Below are 17,567 nucleotides of genomic sequence, written 5' to 3'. Positions count from 1 at the left end.
CCTTTGAGTGAGGATGCCAGCTTTCCTTTTTGTGTTCCTTGGTTCCTTCAGCAACAAAGATTAGTCTTGGCATCACTGCTTGCGAGGTGACCAGAACAAAAGGAAATAAGGAAAATCAGGGACACAGGAAAAAATATAGGCACACATAGATGTGGAAACTCAGAGTTAATAGAGACTTAAAGAGATACATGGAGAGTGAATATTTTGTCACCTTAAAGAGCCTTATCCATCATCCATCCACCCAAGCAATGCTGAGCTGAGCGCCTGTGTATCAGGCATTGTGCTTGGCCTTGAGGATAAAGATGGAAGTGAAAGTCTAAAAGCAGACATTGGAGGAGGGAAGAGCAGTTGACGTGGCCCTAAAAGAGGTCCCACCATGGCGGAACACATACACAGGGGACGTGGGGGAATTCATGGAGCCAATCTCCTGCTGCCCCAGCGCAGGTGAAGGTAACGGAGACACCTGCGCATCATAGAGACGCGGAAACCTCCAGGATTCCTAGAGAGGCCCGGAAGTGGCTCCAAGAGGCTGGTCCGACGGCTCCGGCGCCCGAGCGGGGGCGGTGGGCAGCTGGGGAGGCCTGGGCCGCCCCGTTTCCGGTAGTCGGCTTGTCCTGCCCTTCTTCCTACCGCTGTGAGTGGGCCTCGACTGGGCCTGGGGTTGGGGGTGTCGCTGCCCTTCCGCGAGGTCCCTGGGCCGCAGGTCTCACCCTGGAACGCGACTGGTGGCGATCTCAGGGGTGGGGGGCGGTGGTGATGACTGAGCAGGGTGGCGGGAAGGAGCATCCTCTTTCAGGTCTCTTCCTGATCCAAGCGGGCCGGGCGCAGGTTGGCTTTCTAGAATGTCGCCAAGGCGTCAAACACTGGCTCTTCTCTTTTTTTTGGATGGGGGGGTACATCAGGCCCCAAGCTCAGAGCTTTCTGCAGGTGTCTGTCTATACTTGATTCCTATTTTTTGTTTTCTGCACACTTTGTGGGAACGACTACCTCCTCTTTATGACGTGGTTCTGGTTTCCCACTTAAAGTGGCAATGAGAGGTTCCCATTTAAATTGCATATAGTTGTTGGGAAAAGGTAAGCACGTTTAAACAAAACCTAATAGACTAGTCATAGTACCAGATGAACCAGATGCGACAGAAATTATGAAGGTGGAGTGAACTCTGAAAATCTGAGACAGGTTTATTTAGAAAGTTTACCTTGCCAGGGTTGAGGACATGTTCCCGTGACACAGCCTCACGTGGTCCTACTGACATGTGCCCAAGGTGGTCAGAGCACAATTTGGTTTTATACATTTTAGGGAGACGTGAGACATCAGCTGACAGAAGGTGAACATTTTTTTCAGTCTGGAAAGGCGGAACAACCCGAAGTGGGGAGGGAGCTTCCAGGTCATAGATGGATAAGAGACAAATGGTTGCATTCTTTCGAGTTTGATTAGCCTCTCCAAAGGAAGCAATCAGATATGCATTTATTTCATTGAGCAGAGATATATAAATAGAATGGCAGGCAGGGTTGAAAAGACTGGTAGGCAGGTTTGCCCTAAGCAATTCTCAGCTTGACTTTTCGCTTTAGATGTTGGGGCCCCAAGATTTATTTTCCTTTCACAGTGGTAAGAGAATGATGTAAGTGAACCTGCATTGTCCCAACCTTAGTGTGCAGCATTACATATGGTGGTTAAGAGTCATACAGACCCGGATTCAAGCCCTGGATCCTGCTGAGTCACTATGAGCTGCATAATTTATGGGTAAAGTTCTTAACCTTTGATTTATTTTCCTCATTTCTGAAAGCTGATGATAACAGTAGTAACTACCTCAGAAGATTGTCCTGAGGCTTAAATGCTAAACCTTTAAACTGCCTGTATTAATCCATTCTCATGCTGCTAATAAAGACATACCCGAGACTGGGTAATTTATAAACTAAAGAGGTTTAATGGACTTACAGTTCCATATGGCTGGGGAAGCCTCATAATTATGGCGGAAGGCAAAGGAGGAGCAAAGTGACATCTTACATCTTATGTGGTGGCAGACGAGAGCTTGTGTAGGGGAACTCCCCTTTTTAAAACCATCAGATCTTGTGAGACTTATTCACTGTCATGAGAACAGCGTGGGAAAAAAATGCACCCCCATGATTCAGTTACGTCCAACCGGGCCCCTCCCAGGACACGTGGGACTTAATGGGAGCTACAATTCAAGGTGAGATTTGGGTGGAGACACAGCCAAACCGTATCATTCCGCCCCTGGCCCCTCTCAAATCTCATGTCCTCCTATTTCAAAACCAATCATACCTTCCCAACAGTCTCCCAAAGTCTTAACTCATTTCAGCATTAACTCAAAAGTCCAAAGTCCAAAGTCTCATCTGAGACGAGGCAAGTCCCTTCCACCTATGAGCCTATAAAATCAAAAGCAAATTAGTTACTTCCTAGATAGAATGAGGGTACAGGTAGTGGGTAAATACACCCATTCCAAATGGGAGAAATTGTCCACAACAAAGGGGCTACAGGCCCCATGCAAGTCTAAAATCCAGCGGGGCAGCTTCAAATCTTGAAGCTCCACAATGATCTCCTTTGACTCCATGTCTCACATTCAGGTCACGCTGATGCAAGAGGTAGGTTCCCATAGTCTTGGGCAGTCCCATTCCTGTGATTTTGCAGGGTACAGCCCCACTTCTGGCAGCTTTCACAGGCTGGTGTTGAGTGTCTGATGTTTTCTAGGTGCACGGTGCAAATTGTTGGATCTCCCATTCTGGTTCTGGAGGGTGGTAGTTCTCCTCTCACAGCTCCACTAGGCAGTGTCCCAGTGGGGACTCTGTGGAGCGGCTCTAACCCCACATTTGCCTTCCACACTGCCCTGGCAATGGTTCTCCATGAAGGCCCCACCCTTGCAGCAAACTTCTGCTTAGACATCCAGGAGTTTCCTTACATCCTTCAAATCTAGGTAGAGGTTCCCAAACCTCAGTTCTTGACTTCAGTGCACCCACAGGCTCAGCACCACATGGAAGTTGCCAAGGCTTGGGGCTTGCATCCTCTGAAGCCATGGCCTGAGCTGTAGCTTGGTCTATTGTAGCCACAGCTGAAGCAGCCAGGACACAGAGCACCAAGTCCCTAGGCTGCACAGAGCAAGGGGGCTCTGGACCCAGCCCAGGAAGCCATTTTTGCCTCCTAAGCGTCTGGGTGTGTGATGGAAGGAGCTGCCATGAAGGTCTCTGACATGTCCTGGAGATGTTTTCCCCGTTGTCTTGGTAATTAGCATTTGGCTCCTCGTTACCTACACAAATTTCTGCAGCCAGCATAAGTTTTTCCCCAGAAAATGGGTTTTTCTTTTCTGTTTCATCATTAGGCTGCAAATTTTCCAAACTTTTTTGCTCTGCTTCCTCTTGAATACTTAGCAGCTTAGAAATTTCTTACGCCAGATACCCTAAATCATCTCTCTGAAGTTGAGTTACACAGATCTCTAGGGCAAAGGCAAAATGCCACCAGTTTCTTTGCTAAAACATAGCAAGAGTCACTTTTACTCCAGTTCCAAACAAGTTCCTCATCTCCATCTGAGACCATCTCAGCCTGGGCTTAATTGTCTATATCACTATCAGCATTTTGGTCAAAGCCATTCAACAAGTCTCTAGGAAGTTCCAAACTTTCCCACATCTTCCTTTCTTTTTCTGAATCCTCCAAACTGTTCCAACCTTTGCCTGTTACCCAGTTCCAAAGTCACTTCCACATTTTCGGGTATCTTTACAGTAGCACCCCACTACCCAGTACCAATTTACTGTATTAGTCCATTGTCATGCTGCTCATAAAGACATACCCAAGACTGGATGATTTATAAAGGAGAGAGGTTTAGTGGACTTGTAGTTCCACATGACTGGGAAGGCCTCATAATCATGGCAGAAGGCAAAGGAGGAGCGAAGTCACATCTTACATGGCAGCAGGCAACAGAGCTTGTGTAGGGGAACATTCCTTTATAAAACCATCAGATCTTGTGAGACTATCATGTGAACAGCATGGGAAAGACCCACCCCCATGATTCAGTTACCTCCCACCAGGTCCCTCCAAGGACATGTGGGACTCATGGGAGCTACAATTCAAAAGGAGACTAGGGTGGAGACATAGCCAGACCATACCACTGCCTAAACCATAATAAATAATAAGTGTAGCCAGGGTTGTTGCTGTTTTTATTTTAGGGGGAGGAAACATGATAGGAGAGGTTCAGTGAATTGCCCAGGGTCACACAGAGAATTGGAAGAGCCAAGTCTAATGTCCACATTTCCAACCTGGGAGTCTTAACCGTTCATCACTGCTACCTCTGCCACATGGGAGAAGATGGGACACCTCCATTTGTTTTCACTGGGAACTGCAGGGGCCCCAGTGAGGTTGCAGAATGTGTTAATAGTGAAAGCCCTCACAGGACTCAGGTCAGTACCCAGTGCTTCAGACCAGGGACTCTGCACAGCCGCAAGTGCTGCTGCAGTTAATATGAGCTGTACAGTCAGATGCATCTGGGTTATTGGTACAGATCCCTGCTCTACCATTTGCTAGCTATAGGACTTGGAGTTAGGCACTTTGTGTCTCTGAGCCTCAGTTTTCTCATCTGTAAACTTGAATCAACAAATTAGTACTCACCTCAGAGGGCTACTCTGAGCATCAAGTGAAATAATTCATGGACAGAGTATTACACAATGCCTGGCACAGAGTAAGTGCTTAATAAGTGGGAGTTGATATTACTTCAATTTGTAGAAGCGGCAAACTGCTGACCTAGTGAAGAAGAAAGTGCAGGTGTAGTACTCCTTCCAGATAGGACAGAAAGAGGCATTTGAAGAGCTTGCAAAATGTTCACCCCATTCAGATTTACTGGGTCTACAATCTGCTAGATATTCCTTGTCCCTAGAGTTATTGCTGGTCTGTGTTCACATGACATTTATACAGTACCTTGGGAAACAGATGGTAAATAGTAATTATAAAATTATTTCATTTCTTTTGTTATGAGCATTGTGAGGAATTGCAAGGCTCTTGTGCAACCAACATCTAGGTAGAAATTTAGGTAGCCGAACAAGATTTGAAACACCTCGGGTGATGATGCTGAATTACAGACAACTATCCTGATACCTAGTTATATTCAAAACTCTGTATAAATATCCGTATCTATTATGAGTATACTGGTTTTTACTCTATGCCCTTAGGTAGTTTTCTTCCCAAGTGTGTTTGGCCTTTTGGAGTTTTTTTTTGTTTTGTTTTTGTTTTTTTTAAAGAGGAATGTAACTCTGTCATCCAGTCTGAAAGGTAGAAACGATCTCCACTCACTGCAACCTCCACCTCCCAGGTTCAAGCAATTCTCCTGCCTCACCCTTCCTAGTAGCTGAGATTACAGGTGTGTGCCATGACATCCTGCTAATTTTTTGTGTTTTTAGTAGAGACAGGGTTTCACTATGTTGGCCAGGCTGGTCTCGAACTCCCGACCTCAAGTGATCTGCCCAGCTTGGCCTTCCAAAGTGCTGGAATTACAGGTGTGAGCCACTGCACCCCTACCCCCACCCTCTTATGGATTTTATACACCACATCTCTTTCGACTGTATCAGGCTTCTTCTCCTTATCACCTCTAACTACATATTTATCTTTATTGTTCTGACTGCCTTATATTAAACACAAGTAGATAATTTTCAGATCATGCATGGAATTAGAACAGCACCATTTCAAGAGCCTCTAGCATCAATATATTTGCCAGATCTCAGTATAATTAGAATACAGTTACCTTTTACCTCTGGTCAGCACTTATACAGTGATTTAAAACACCTAATCACAGGGTTATACTACTTGGAGATATTTTTATTTCTCTTAAAGTAAATATCACAATTTTTTATTTTTATGGAGACAGTTTTAAATTCTCTCTGTTCCATACTTTCTATTGGCGAAATGCTAATGACACCCATATTTCTATATTGCATTATAATACCAGAGGGTTAGTAACACAATCATCTTGAATTCATACGGAAGAAGGAACCGTGTGCATAATCTAAGGTTCTTATTTCTGATCCTTAGCATTTAATTAGGTCTTTTAAAATGTAAAGCACTCCCAGTCATCTTTTATTAGTTTCTTCTCATAACTTCCCTTGAGATGTCAACTTTATTATCCTCGCTTTACCTTAGTATTCTCAAAAGGTTAGGTGGATTTTAAATTTACATTTTTTTTTCTGTTTGTAATTAAGCTTTTTTTTTTTTTTTCTTTCTTGATCATGTGCGTAACTTTAACCTGTATCCACCAAAATGACTGCTCAGGTCAGATGTAGCCCTCCCAACCAGGGGAGAGCAATTACTGAACAAAGCCACGTTTTGGAAGAGCCTTCAAGCAGTTGCCTTTGTAAAAGCAGGTCTGAGTGCCCAGCCCTAGGAGGAATCAGATAGAAATTAATTAATTAAACAGAAGCGGCCGGGCGCGGTGGCTCAAGCCTGTAATCCCAGCACTTTGGGAGGCCGAGGCGGGTGGATCACGAGGTCAAGAAATCGAGACCGTTCTGGTCAACATGGTGAAACCCCGTCTCTACTAATACAAAAAATTAGCTGGGCATGGTGGCGCGTGCCTGTAATCCCAGCTACTCAGGAGGCTGAGGCAGGAGAATTGCCTGAACCCAGGAGGCGGAGGTTGCGGTGAGCCGTGATCGCGCCATTGCACTCCAGCCTGGGTAACGAGCGAAACTCCGCCTCAAAAAAAAAAAAAAAACAGAAGCCACAGAGTAGATGAAAATCGGGCAGCTGGTTGAAGAACAATTGTATATTTTCTTTTCTCCCTTCTGGCTTAGCATTCATGAGAATTTTGGGTGGTAGGGGGGTGGTTTCTGCAAAATGTGTTTGCTGAGATTTTTTCTGTGCTTATCAATGTTGGGGATCAGGAAGGGAGGAGGCGGCTCCCCAGCAGTGCAGCAGATGGCTGCCATCCTGTGAAGGTTTTACTGGCCTGGTGGATAAGATTTTTCCTTGCTGTTTATCATGTTAAATTATTAAGTTGTCCTTACCTTTCTCTTCTGAGCCCCCTGATCAGGTCAGTTATACAGGTTTTTGCCTCAGATCATTCTCAAGCTAGTTGGAAGGTACTGGGGTAGCATCAATAGGCCTGGCAGATTTCCAAAGCATTAATAATCCCAAGTTATATGTTCCTCATTTGATTAATGTGGACTTGAACCATGATTGACCTGTGGTCTTGTGACTGGACTGGAATGCGTAATTTTAAAACCAAACACTAATTAGAGATAGGAGGTATTTCCGTTGGAATTTTTTAATTGGGCTTTTGAAGGCCTGTACATTTCCAGGATTCCTTATGGCGGAATTCTTGCAGAAATAATAAGAATATCTTAAATTGTTATCTGGCATCCTGTTTATCAAAACTTTCAACCAGACAAGAACATTTCCAAAGCCTAGTGTTTCAGTTAATGACATCGCCTTCCTCAGAACTTCATCTGGGTGCCACGCACTGCGTCCTCCTGCAGTTGTTCACCTGCCCTCACCCTGATTTCACCTGAGCACACTGGCCTTTTGTCCTCACTGGTAACCCTCTAGTCTAGAGCCTTATCTCTCTTCCCTAGACCCTGGCCCATTTCCTCCTCCAGGGGAAGCCTCCTCTTTCACAAGTACCAACGTGGCCCCAACAGTTCCTTGCTCTAATCCTACAAAGGCTGTTGTTGTCTGTGGAGTGGAAATCAATTAGCCATGCATGATGGCGCATGCCTGTAGTCCCAGCTACTCAGAATGCTGAGGTAGGAGGATCTCTTGACGCCGGGAAATCGAGGCTGCAATGAGCCATGGTCACACCTCTGCACTCCAGCCTGGGCAACAGAGTGAGACCTTGTCTCAGAAATAAATAAATAAATAAAAGAATGGGATTCAAACTCCTTGGAAGGGAACAGAAGCCTGTCTCCAGGCTAACCCCAGGCTATCATTTCACCCTCAAGCACCAGCTCCACACTTGAGTTTGCACACCAGCAATGGAGGACTCACCATGTTAGCTGCCCAGCACAGCCTTTCCTGCCTCTGGTCCATTTATTCGAGGTGCACCCTCACCTGCAATAACCCTTCTCTCGGCCTACCTAGATCTTCCCATGGTCCCTGTAGCTCTAAAGCTCACTCTGCCTTGAACTCTTCCTGATCTGCCATCAGAACCAGCCTCTGCCCCCTCACCTTGGTGTTCCCACAGCACTTTCTTTATACCAACATTTTAACAGTAATCGTATTTTCAACCTTTTTGCCTTTTCCTTTTGTATCTGTAGAAGCCTCTTTCTCATTTGTAAGCTCTGGAACGCAGGGCCTCTATCTCATTTGGGTTTGCATCTTCCATTCCATAACCCAGCGCTTTTTAGGAGATCTGTTATTGTTAAAATGGCAGCATAATATCATGCAGAACAGTGACTCTTAGACATTGCAGGGCCCTGGGTAATTTCTGCCCATCAGAATTTTGCTTAATCGGATATATTTTAGGGTGCTCAGAATAATCCATAGATTCAACAGATATTTATTGAGCATCTACTATGTTCTGGATTGTAGTAGGGACACCCCAGAAGGCAGAAGACCTCAGTTCTCGTAGAACTTAACATTCTATGGGAAGGAGGTCAATAAAAAAAAAAAAATAGTTTTAGATAGATGGTGAAATGTACCATGAAGAAAACAAAGCAGCATTTAGGGGACAGGCAGCTCTTTTATCTGGGGTGATCAGAGAAGCCTCTCTGAGGACATGTGAGCAGATCTAAGTACTGAGAAACATGCAGTCAAAAAAGGACCTCATAGCATCATGCATCACACTGAAGTGAGAACAGGAGGCACTAATGAGCTCCATATCTTCAAGGAAAGAAAGGAAAGTCTGTCTGATTGGAGCATAGAGTTCCAGTAGCAGAAGAGTGGGAGGCTGTGACCAGGTCATGGAGGTGAACGCGGGAAGTCTGTAATGAAATACCAGTATCTGATATCTACTGTGTTGGGAAACAGGGTTCATCATGAGTTATTGTGATTACACTAAATAATAGAATTGATTGCATTTGACGTTATGAGTACTCTGAATCCAAATGGGAGTGTTCTGCACTTAGAAAACAATAGAATCACAAGGTCACAGTTAGGTACATTGAGGGAGCGCTGGTATGTTCATTCTTCCTGAATTTTCTTGAAAGCACAACCGTGGCAGTTGCTTACGGCCAACTTGGGAACTCATCAGCTGTCCTCTGCACCATTTTTGCTCAGTTTCCCTGATATTTCTCACTCTTCTCCATACCCTCAAGCCACTGAGACAGTCACTTGCTGAACCTTGTCTTCACTTGTCACATTGGCTGATTCTGCATGAGTGATCTGATTCGCTTCATTGGCAGTCTGATATACTCACACAGGTATCCAGACCTTACGAAGCTCTTTGTAACCTTGTGCTTTTGAGAGATCTAATTATGATATGTGGAAATGTGATAAAATAGTTGAATCCCTAAACTTTAGAGTGTGAAAAAAGGCAACCTGAGGAATGATATCTGTGGAGTGCCCATATGGCGTCAGGTGTTTTGTTGGACGTTTTATGCAAGCTTATTATCAGCTCCGCTTTTTAGCTGAAGCAACAGGTTCAGAGAGTTAAACACATGTGGTAAACACACAGTCCAAAATCACACAACTGGCGAGTGGACTCCAAAGTCCATTCTCTTTCCATTTAAAACTGTGTTTTATTGTTAAAGAGTGCAGACTCCTGGGGCCAAACTGCCATTGGGTGTGAATCCAGGTAAGCTTGGGCAAGTTACTTACTGTCTCTGTGGTTTATTTTTCTCAGGTGAAAAACAGGATACCAATAGTACTTTCCTGGTAAGATTATTAAAAGGATTAAATGGCTAACATATACATAAAGCACTTAGCACACTGCCTGGCCCTAGTAGTAAGCACTAGGTATGTATTTGTCGTTATTATTTCCGTTGTACCAGGCTGCCTTTTTAGAAACCTTAGCATTCCTGTAACATGACACAACACAACCAGATGGAAAAGTGAAATCTAGAAAAGTGTCTTGGCCAAGATCACATAACCATTTAAGGGTGGAGGCAAAACATCTTCGCTGTGTATTCCTGTCCCCCGTGTTTTTTCTTTCCTTGTGTGTGTACACTGACTTCACACTCACAGCCTCTCTGCCATACAAGCTCGTCATCCTGCATAGCCCAACCTCTGCTGCTCCCACTCCCCACCCGTCTCCATGCTGTTCCATGTTGAAGTCCCCTTACATGGTGCGGTGGCTGCAGTCATGGGTACCTGGCTGGGAGAGAGAAATGGTAGGGCTCTTGGTTACTTGCAGTCTTCATGCCTAACCACAGCTCTGAGCATCTCCGTTGACTTGCGTGCGTGTGTGTGTGTGTGTGTGTGTGTGTCCAATGCCTTTGAGGATCTGTGTGCCTCCTGTTCCATTTCTTTCCCTTTTACATGGAGGGAGTTGAGTGGCTTACCTATTGCTTATTTTGTTTTGTTTTTGAGACAAGGGGGTCTTGGAGTCTTGAAAGGAATGCAGGGAGGGCCACAGAAGAAGAGAGAGAGCAAAGTGGGACCCCCAAAGGCACTGAGCACTTGTACTTTAAGTACTTGCAAGATTTGTAGTGGGGGAGGTGGGGCATGGTTTGCTACATAATGGAGTTTTTTCCCATATATTTTTTTAAGTATAGGATTAATAAAACAGTATTAAACCATGCTGCAGTGTGCTGTTTTAAAGAAAAGATGCTGGGAGCTTCCTTTAGAGTTCTAATTTTCTGATGCATAGGGGGAAATGCCTCTTCTTACCAAATTTGAATCAATTATTTTCAAAAAGGCTCTAATCATTTTCAAAAATTAACAATAATGCCTTACATTTGAATCTTATCTTGTGGTTCTCAAAGCACTGCCAAGTACGTTCTCTTATTTAACCTTCCCGTTAACCTTTTCAGGTGGGCAGAGCAGATATTCCTGTCCCCATGTTACACAGGGAGAAATCTGAAGCCCAGGAACTGAAGGGAAGGCAGCTAACATGACACAGCTGTGACTTGACCCAGGCCTTACCTTTTCATTCTTCTACAGTACATTGACTTTTTGTTTTTGTTAGCTCAAAATTAGGGAGAATCACATTTGCATTTGGATCAGTAACAGTGAGGCACACGTCTTTCTTTCTTATAGGTCCGGTTATCTGTTGACTGCCACATATGGACCCCAAAAGATCTCCAAAGGAAACTGTCCTCATTACAGGAGGAGGTGGCTATTTTGGTTTTCGGTAAGTGTGTCTGTAAAATATACTCATGGAATTATTTTACTGGTAGTTTCCAGAAGCTTTCAATTTTGTCACCAGAGTAGACTTTTTCTTATTTGTATGATGGCAAACCAGAAATGAACTGAGTTGCCCACTGCTCAGACACTGCAGTTGAGAACTAGAGGTATATTTCACTTTAAGAAAAATTCTTTATGAAGCCATTAAATTGGGAGGGGTGACTATTCACATCACCAAAACCAATTTTAAATCATAGCTAGTCTTTCACAGTTATGTTATTCACAAATATTCCAGAGAATAGATAGTGGGCCCTAGAACCGAGGGGGAAAAAAATGTCACCGTTCTTTGAAGATAAAGCCTCTCTCTCTTTGTAATTTAAGTAGATGAGAGGATTTTCATTTTTGAAAATTTGAAGAAGTGAGCCTTGCACCAAGGAACACACACAGTGAGGAACTCAGGATGAGCCAAGAAGACTTGGATCAGCCCCACCTTGATTGGTAAATTGCTTCATACACTTCTCCCAGGCACAGCTTAAGAGTGACTTGTTTCAACGTTCACTCTTTCTCATTCCAGCCTGGGCTGTGCTCTGAACCAGAAGGGAATCCATGTGATTCTGTTTGACATCAACAGCCCTGCTGAAACCATTCCAGAAGGAATCAAGTTTATACAAGGAGACATCCGCCATGTGTCTGACGTAGAGAAAGCCTTCCAGGATGCAGACGTCACTTGTGTGTTCCATATTGCCTCTTATGGTATGTCAGGGCGGGAGCAACTCAGTCGAAACCCAATCGAAGAAGTCAACATCAGGGGCACAGATAACATCCTCCAGGCTTGCCAAAGGAGAATGGTACCCAGGTTAGTTTACACCAGCACTTTCAATGTCATCTTTGGAGGTCAAGTTATCAGAAATGGGGATGAATCTCTGCCCTACCTGCCTCTTCACCTCCACCCTGATCACTACTCTCGGACCAAATCTATTGCAGAGAAGAAGGTGCTGGAGGCGAATGGTACACCCCTGAACGGAGGTGATGGTGTCTTAAGAACCTGTGCTCTGAGGCCAGCTGGCATCTATGGGCCTGGAGAACAAAGACACCTTCCCAGAATAGTCAGCTACATCGAGAAGGGTCTGTTCAAGTTTGTCTATGGGGACCCTGGGAGCCTGGTTGAGTTTGTCCACGTGGATAACTTGGTGCAGGCTCACATTCTGGCCTCAGAAGCCCTGAAAGCTGACAAGGGCCATATTGCCTCTGGACAGCCCTACTTCATCTCAGATGGCAGACCCGTGAACAACTTTGAGTTCTTCCGGCCTCTGGTTGAGGGCCTGGGCTACACGTTCCCATCTACCCGCTTGCCATTGACGTTGGTCTACTGCTTTGCTTTTCTAACAGAGATGGTTCACTTCATTTTGGGTCGACTCTACAACTTCCAGCCCTTCCTCACTCGCACTGAAGTTTACAAAACTGGTGTGACACATTATTTTAGCTTAGAGAAAGCCAAGAAAGAGCTAGGTTATAAGGCTCAGCCATTTGACCTCCAGGAAGTAGTGGAGTGGTTTAAAGCCCATGGTCATGGCAGAAGTTCTGGAAGTCGTGACTCAGACTGTTTTGTTTGGGATGGGCTATTGGTCTTCCTCCTAATTATAGCAATTCTCACTTGGCTGCTTTCTGTGATTCTGTTGCTTTGAAGGAAGGGTCAGAAATAAGCTGATAACAATTGGTTGAGGTGGTTCTCAAGAAACATGGGTTTTAAAATGTGTATAGTGATATCTGGTGCCAAACATTGGCTCTTCGAATTGCCACTTAAGAACAGGTTCTTAGATTGAATCTTTATTGCTTACTGCCTTACACTAATCCAGATGGGAATGAAAAAAAGAAGGAAAGATTAGTTTGAAATTTACTTTCTTACGTCCTTCTGTTTTAGGTGGGTACAAGAGAAGTCAGTTGGGAGCCATAGAAGTTGGGTTAGAAGAGTCTGTCTTGAATTTCTCAGAAACCAAGATGTACTTATTTCTATTTTATGCAGTCTGCATCTACCTGAAACCTCTGAGTGATGTGGGAATGGCAAAACACTGCTTCAAAGTGTGTGATAAACACCAAATTGGCCCAGATCCCTAGCAGAGCAATCCTCCAAGGGGATGGTGGCTGTTGGTGGGGAGGCATCAGCTGTTCACAGTGTAAGTTTTAGGTGTTAACATTTGCCCTTTGTGGTATCAGGACATTATGCCTTTGTGAACACATGGTGATGTTTTGTGTTTGGGCCTTTATCCTACCTCGTGGGATTCTTTTGAGGATTAATTAGACAAAGCCTACAAAATGCTCCTCAACACACAAAGCCATTCTTTTTATCAGAATTGTGATGGTACATTCCTCATTGTTCTCTTTAGAGGGCTGTTGCTGGTGGACTTTCTGGAATGTCTTTAGGTGTGCCCTCAGAGCCTGCAACAAGTATTTTTGGATATACTCTGTAAAGTTTTGGCCTCTGAGAAGGCCAAAAGGAAGCAGCTGAAAATCTGATGATTAAAGGAGGCAATTAAGCTGATGCCATTTTAAATTTAAAAATGAAGCATAACTCTTAAGACGGGTTTTCTTACTGGGAAGAAGTTTGGCTCACTGAAGACAGCTTCCGGTGAGGAATGTATTGAACAGTGGCAGCACTGTCTGGCCACCCACGAACTGTTATAGACATTCCAGTTACACTGTTGCATAGGAACCCAAGTGGAAAGAAGACAGAGTCCATCTCCATCCAGGGCTTCAGCTACAGGAAAGATAGTATGGAAGCATTACAAGGGGGACACATTGCCATGGAAAGTTCTGCTAGAGTTACTCTGAGAGTATCTGTAAAATACAAATAGAACGCGCAATCCCTGTTGAATGCTGCCTGGATGTTTTCAGAAAAGCTCTGAACTTGATGTCAGGAGACCAACACCATGAATATCGTGTGTGGCCTTACCAAGGAACAGAAGCCCCTTAGAACTTAGCCTCCTCATTTGGGAGCTGGGACTGACTGGATTTGCCCTTTCTATAAACCCACCCACCTCATAGGGTTCACTGGGAGCATAAAGCGAGATGTAGTGAAAGTACTTTTAATATAAATTGCAACATCGATATGAGTTGATAGTAGTGATTATTTTTAGGAAAATGTGTTTGGAGTCTTCTATCATAAAGAAGCTTTTGCATTAGCCTGAGGTTAACGCATATGAGCACCTGCAGCGTATCGCTCTAGATCTGCTTGGATATCCTCTTCATATGGCAAGTGATTCTCCCAGAGCAGGTCATCCAAGACAGCAGGGTGGAAGCTGCATTGTCCTTTATGACTTGGCCTCAAATGTCACAGTGTCCTTCCACAGCGTATTGGTTATGCAGGTCAATCCTATTCACTGGGCTGGGGCGGGGGAGGGGCAGAAATACACAAAGGTGTGACTACCAGAAGATGGAGATGGTCATAGGCAATTTTGGAGGCTGAGCTCTTGGCCCCACGTGAGTTATCCTTCCCTTTCCATGAAAGGTAGCCCACATTTCCAGCCACATAGCTTTCTCTGCCTGCTTCCTGCCAGAAGGATTTTAGGGGTCCAACAGCTTTGTTAACATTTTGCACTATATCCCTTTCCATTCAAGCAACAGTTACCGTGAACCTTATTTTGAATGTGTCATCTGAGTGTTACTGAAGTTCACGCACTAAAACCACACCCACAAATCTCTGAGATGAGTTTGCACTAAAGCCACACCCACAAATCTCCCAGAGGTCCTGGCAGAAGCCACCCAGCACTGCTACCTCATCCATGGCTTCTGAGGACTGTGGGAGGTTATTCATGTGCTTGATGGAGGGTCGCAATGGAGGAAGCATGTGTGAGCAGCAAGGGGCCCTGTATTGGAACCCAAAGATCATGGCCAAACTGCTCCTAACTGCAAGAAGGAAGAGGGGTCTGGAAGGCCTGTTGGAAATACTTGTTGGAGTCCTTCTTACTGCTATACTCCTAATGCCTAGCACAGTGCAGGAGTTCAGTGAGTCCACCTTGAGCCTCTGCTCAGACTCCCAAGGGACAATACCCTGTGCTTCTTAGAAGCCTTATTATCTGAAGAGCTCTCTGGGGTGCCACATCAGGCCTTTCTGAGATCTTAAAAAGATTTTATACTCACAGCCTCAGGCTTGCACTGTCATTTCCACAGTCTCATGTTTTTATGCAGGTTAGCCTCATTCAGTTTGGAAGGAGACTACACAAGGACATGGATACCAGGAGGTGGTGTCACTGGAGGCCAACATGGAACCTGGCTACCACATTCCTGCTTCCATATCTACCCAGTTCTGTAACTCTCTCCCATTCCATCTTGAAATGGCAGATTTTCTCAGTGCTCAGTCATCGGCCCAGTTCTAATACCATACTTTCTCCCTTGAATAGATACTACTAGATTTACAGTTCCAGACCACTCTTGGGCTCCAGACTCATATGTAAGTACTTCTGCGACTCCACATGGATGTCTTCCATGCACCTGTCAGCCAGTGTAGCCAAAGGGGAATTCATCATCCTCTCCCATCCCAAATTTTTACAGGGCTCCTTTCCTTAGTAAATATTTTCACTACCCACTGAATTTCCCATCCCAGAGATCTGGGATCATCCTTGACCCCTGCCTCTCCTAAACTTGACACTCCTAACTCATGTTTAAGCCAGTTGATTTTTACTTGTAATCACGCCTTAAAACTGCTCAAGGTATAGGTGTATCTTCTCTCCCGGAGATTCCAATAGTAGCCCATTTGCTCTTCCACCCATATCCACACCCACCTTCCTTCAGTCCATTCTCCACATGCCTAGCAGAGGAAGTCTATAAAGGTGCATATCTTTTGTCACTTCTCTGCTGAAAACTTTCCTTAGGTTGAGAATCTTTAACATGACCAAGAGGCCTTGTCTGCACCGGCCCCTTACCCCTGTCTCTACTATAATCTCACAATATTCTGCCTTCTCTGCCCCAATTACACTGACTTTTGTAGGTTCCTAGGCTCCAAGCTTCTCAGGCTCCCTGCTCTTCCTTTTGGCCTGAATAATGTTTATTTCATGCCTCTTTTTAAGTCTTCTAGAAGCCTTTCCTGATCCCAGCAATTTAGGATTGGTCCTCCTGCCACAAGCTCTCATAGCTTCCTGTCTTTCTTTCATAGCATTGCTTATAACCGTAAACACTGGTACAATTATTTGTTTAATGCCTGTTAGCTCCACGGGGGTGAGAACTTTGTCTTTCTTACTGCTATACTCCTAATGCCTAGCACAGTGCAGGAGTTCAATGAGTATTTGTCCAATGAATGCTATTTTCCCTTCTGCTGCGGATGAACACTCTCTTCTAGCACACAGATAATTCACTGTTTCTAACCTTTTGGAGACGGGAAGATAGCCAGCCTACACTAGAATTGTGTTAACTAAGTCAATGCTAGATGAGGTCTAGTAAGTAAGTGAAGTTATTGCCTATATGATCTGGTGGAGTATTAATGCCATAAGATGGTCAGGGAACAGGGAAGGAATGTGGGCCCAGTGATTTGTGCTCCCTCCACATGTCAGCTGAAAACTCACCACTTTAAAGGATTCAGTCTGTTCCCTGTAAAGGAGCTCCCCTTCCCTCCTATAGTCAGGAAACGTGGCAGTTAAGAAATTCCATTAGTTCTAGGGTTCCCAGCTGCCCTCGCCTTGCCTCAACCTTAGATTGAATCACTCAACCCTGCCTAATGCAATAAAATTATGCTCACACTTGTGTATTTGGGGATGCTCCCAGAGGTCCTGGCAGAAGCCACCCAGCACTGCTACCTCATCCAGGGCTTCTGAGGACTGTGGGAGGTTATTCATATGCTTGATGGAGGGTCACAATGGAGGAAGCATATGTAAGCAGCAAGGGGCCCTGTATTGGAACCCAAAGATCATGGCCAAACTGCTCCTAACTGCAAGAAGGAAGAGGGGTCTGGAAGGCCTGTTGGAAATACTTGTTGGAGTCCTTAGTGCTGTTTCTGGTGACAGAGGCAGAAAGTGCCATATTATGAGTCGGTAACAGTTACTGGAGGGTCAGATAGCTCATTCTGAGACCAAATTACCTATGCTATGGTATTTCTCAAGCCTAGGGAATAGGCCTAGTGGTTCAAGAAAATGTCTTACTTTCCTCAACCACCTAACATGGTGTATAAAAGAGGCAAGCATTACTTTGTCATAGATTGTTGGGGCTGCTTCCACCTTGTATGCCTTTCCAAATCTCCGGTTCACTTAGCATTACAAAGACAGGGTAGAAGTCGCCTGGAGAATGTCGCTCCCCAGCTCTGACTCAATTATATATCATTATAGAGCCACTGGTGCCCCTGCTGGCTGGCCTTGGAAGCCAGCACCAGC

At 44.8% G+C, this 17,567-nt stretch overlaps 1 protein-coding gene across 2 annotated transcripts; it reads left to right on the top strand.

Annotated features, from left to right (window-relative positions):
* Positions 1-598: 598 nt before the first annotated feature.
* On the top strand, positions 599-14,316 carry SDR42E1 (short chain dehydrogenase/reductase family 42E, member 1). 2 transcript variants are annotated; one of them, XM_021671050.2, is made up of 4 exons: positions 607-634; positions 1,604-1,740; positions 11,125-11,218; positions 11,786-14,316. In XM_021671050.2, the coding sequence occupies exons 3-4, from the start codon at positions 11,151-11,153 to the stop codon at positions 12,894-12,896; spliced, it is 1,179 nt and encodes a 392-aa protein (XP_021526725.2). In that variant the 5' UTR covers positions 607-634; positions 1,604-1,740; positions 11,125-11,150; the 3' UTR covers positions 12,897-14,316. The 2 variants fall into 2 exon arrangements, with proteins under 2 accessions (XP_021526723.2, XP_021526725.2); XM_021671048.2 differs by lacking the exon at positions 1,604-1,740 and having other exon boundaries at positions 599-634.
* The last annotated feature ends 3,251 nt before the right edge of the window (positions 14,317-17,567 follow it).

Source organism: Aotus nancymaae, unplaced genomic scaffold (genome assembly GCF_030222135.1).
Source record: "Aotus nancymaae isolate 86718 unplaced genomic scaffold, 86718_ANA_hifiasm-v0.15.2.pri h1tg000030l, whole genome shotgun sequence".
In the NCBI taxonomy this organism is placed as follows: Eukaryota; Metazoa; Chordata; class Mammalia; order Primates; family Aotidae; genus Aotus; species Aotus nancymaae.
Note: the sequence above shows the minus strand (reverse complement) of the source record. Positions and strands in the feature narration are given on the sequence as shown.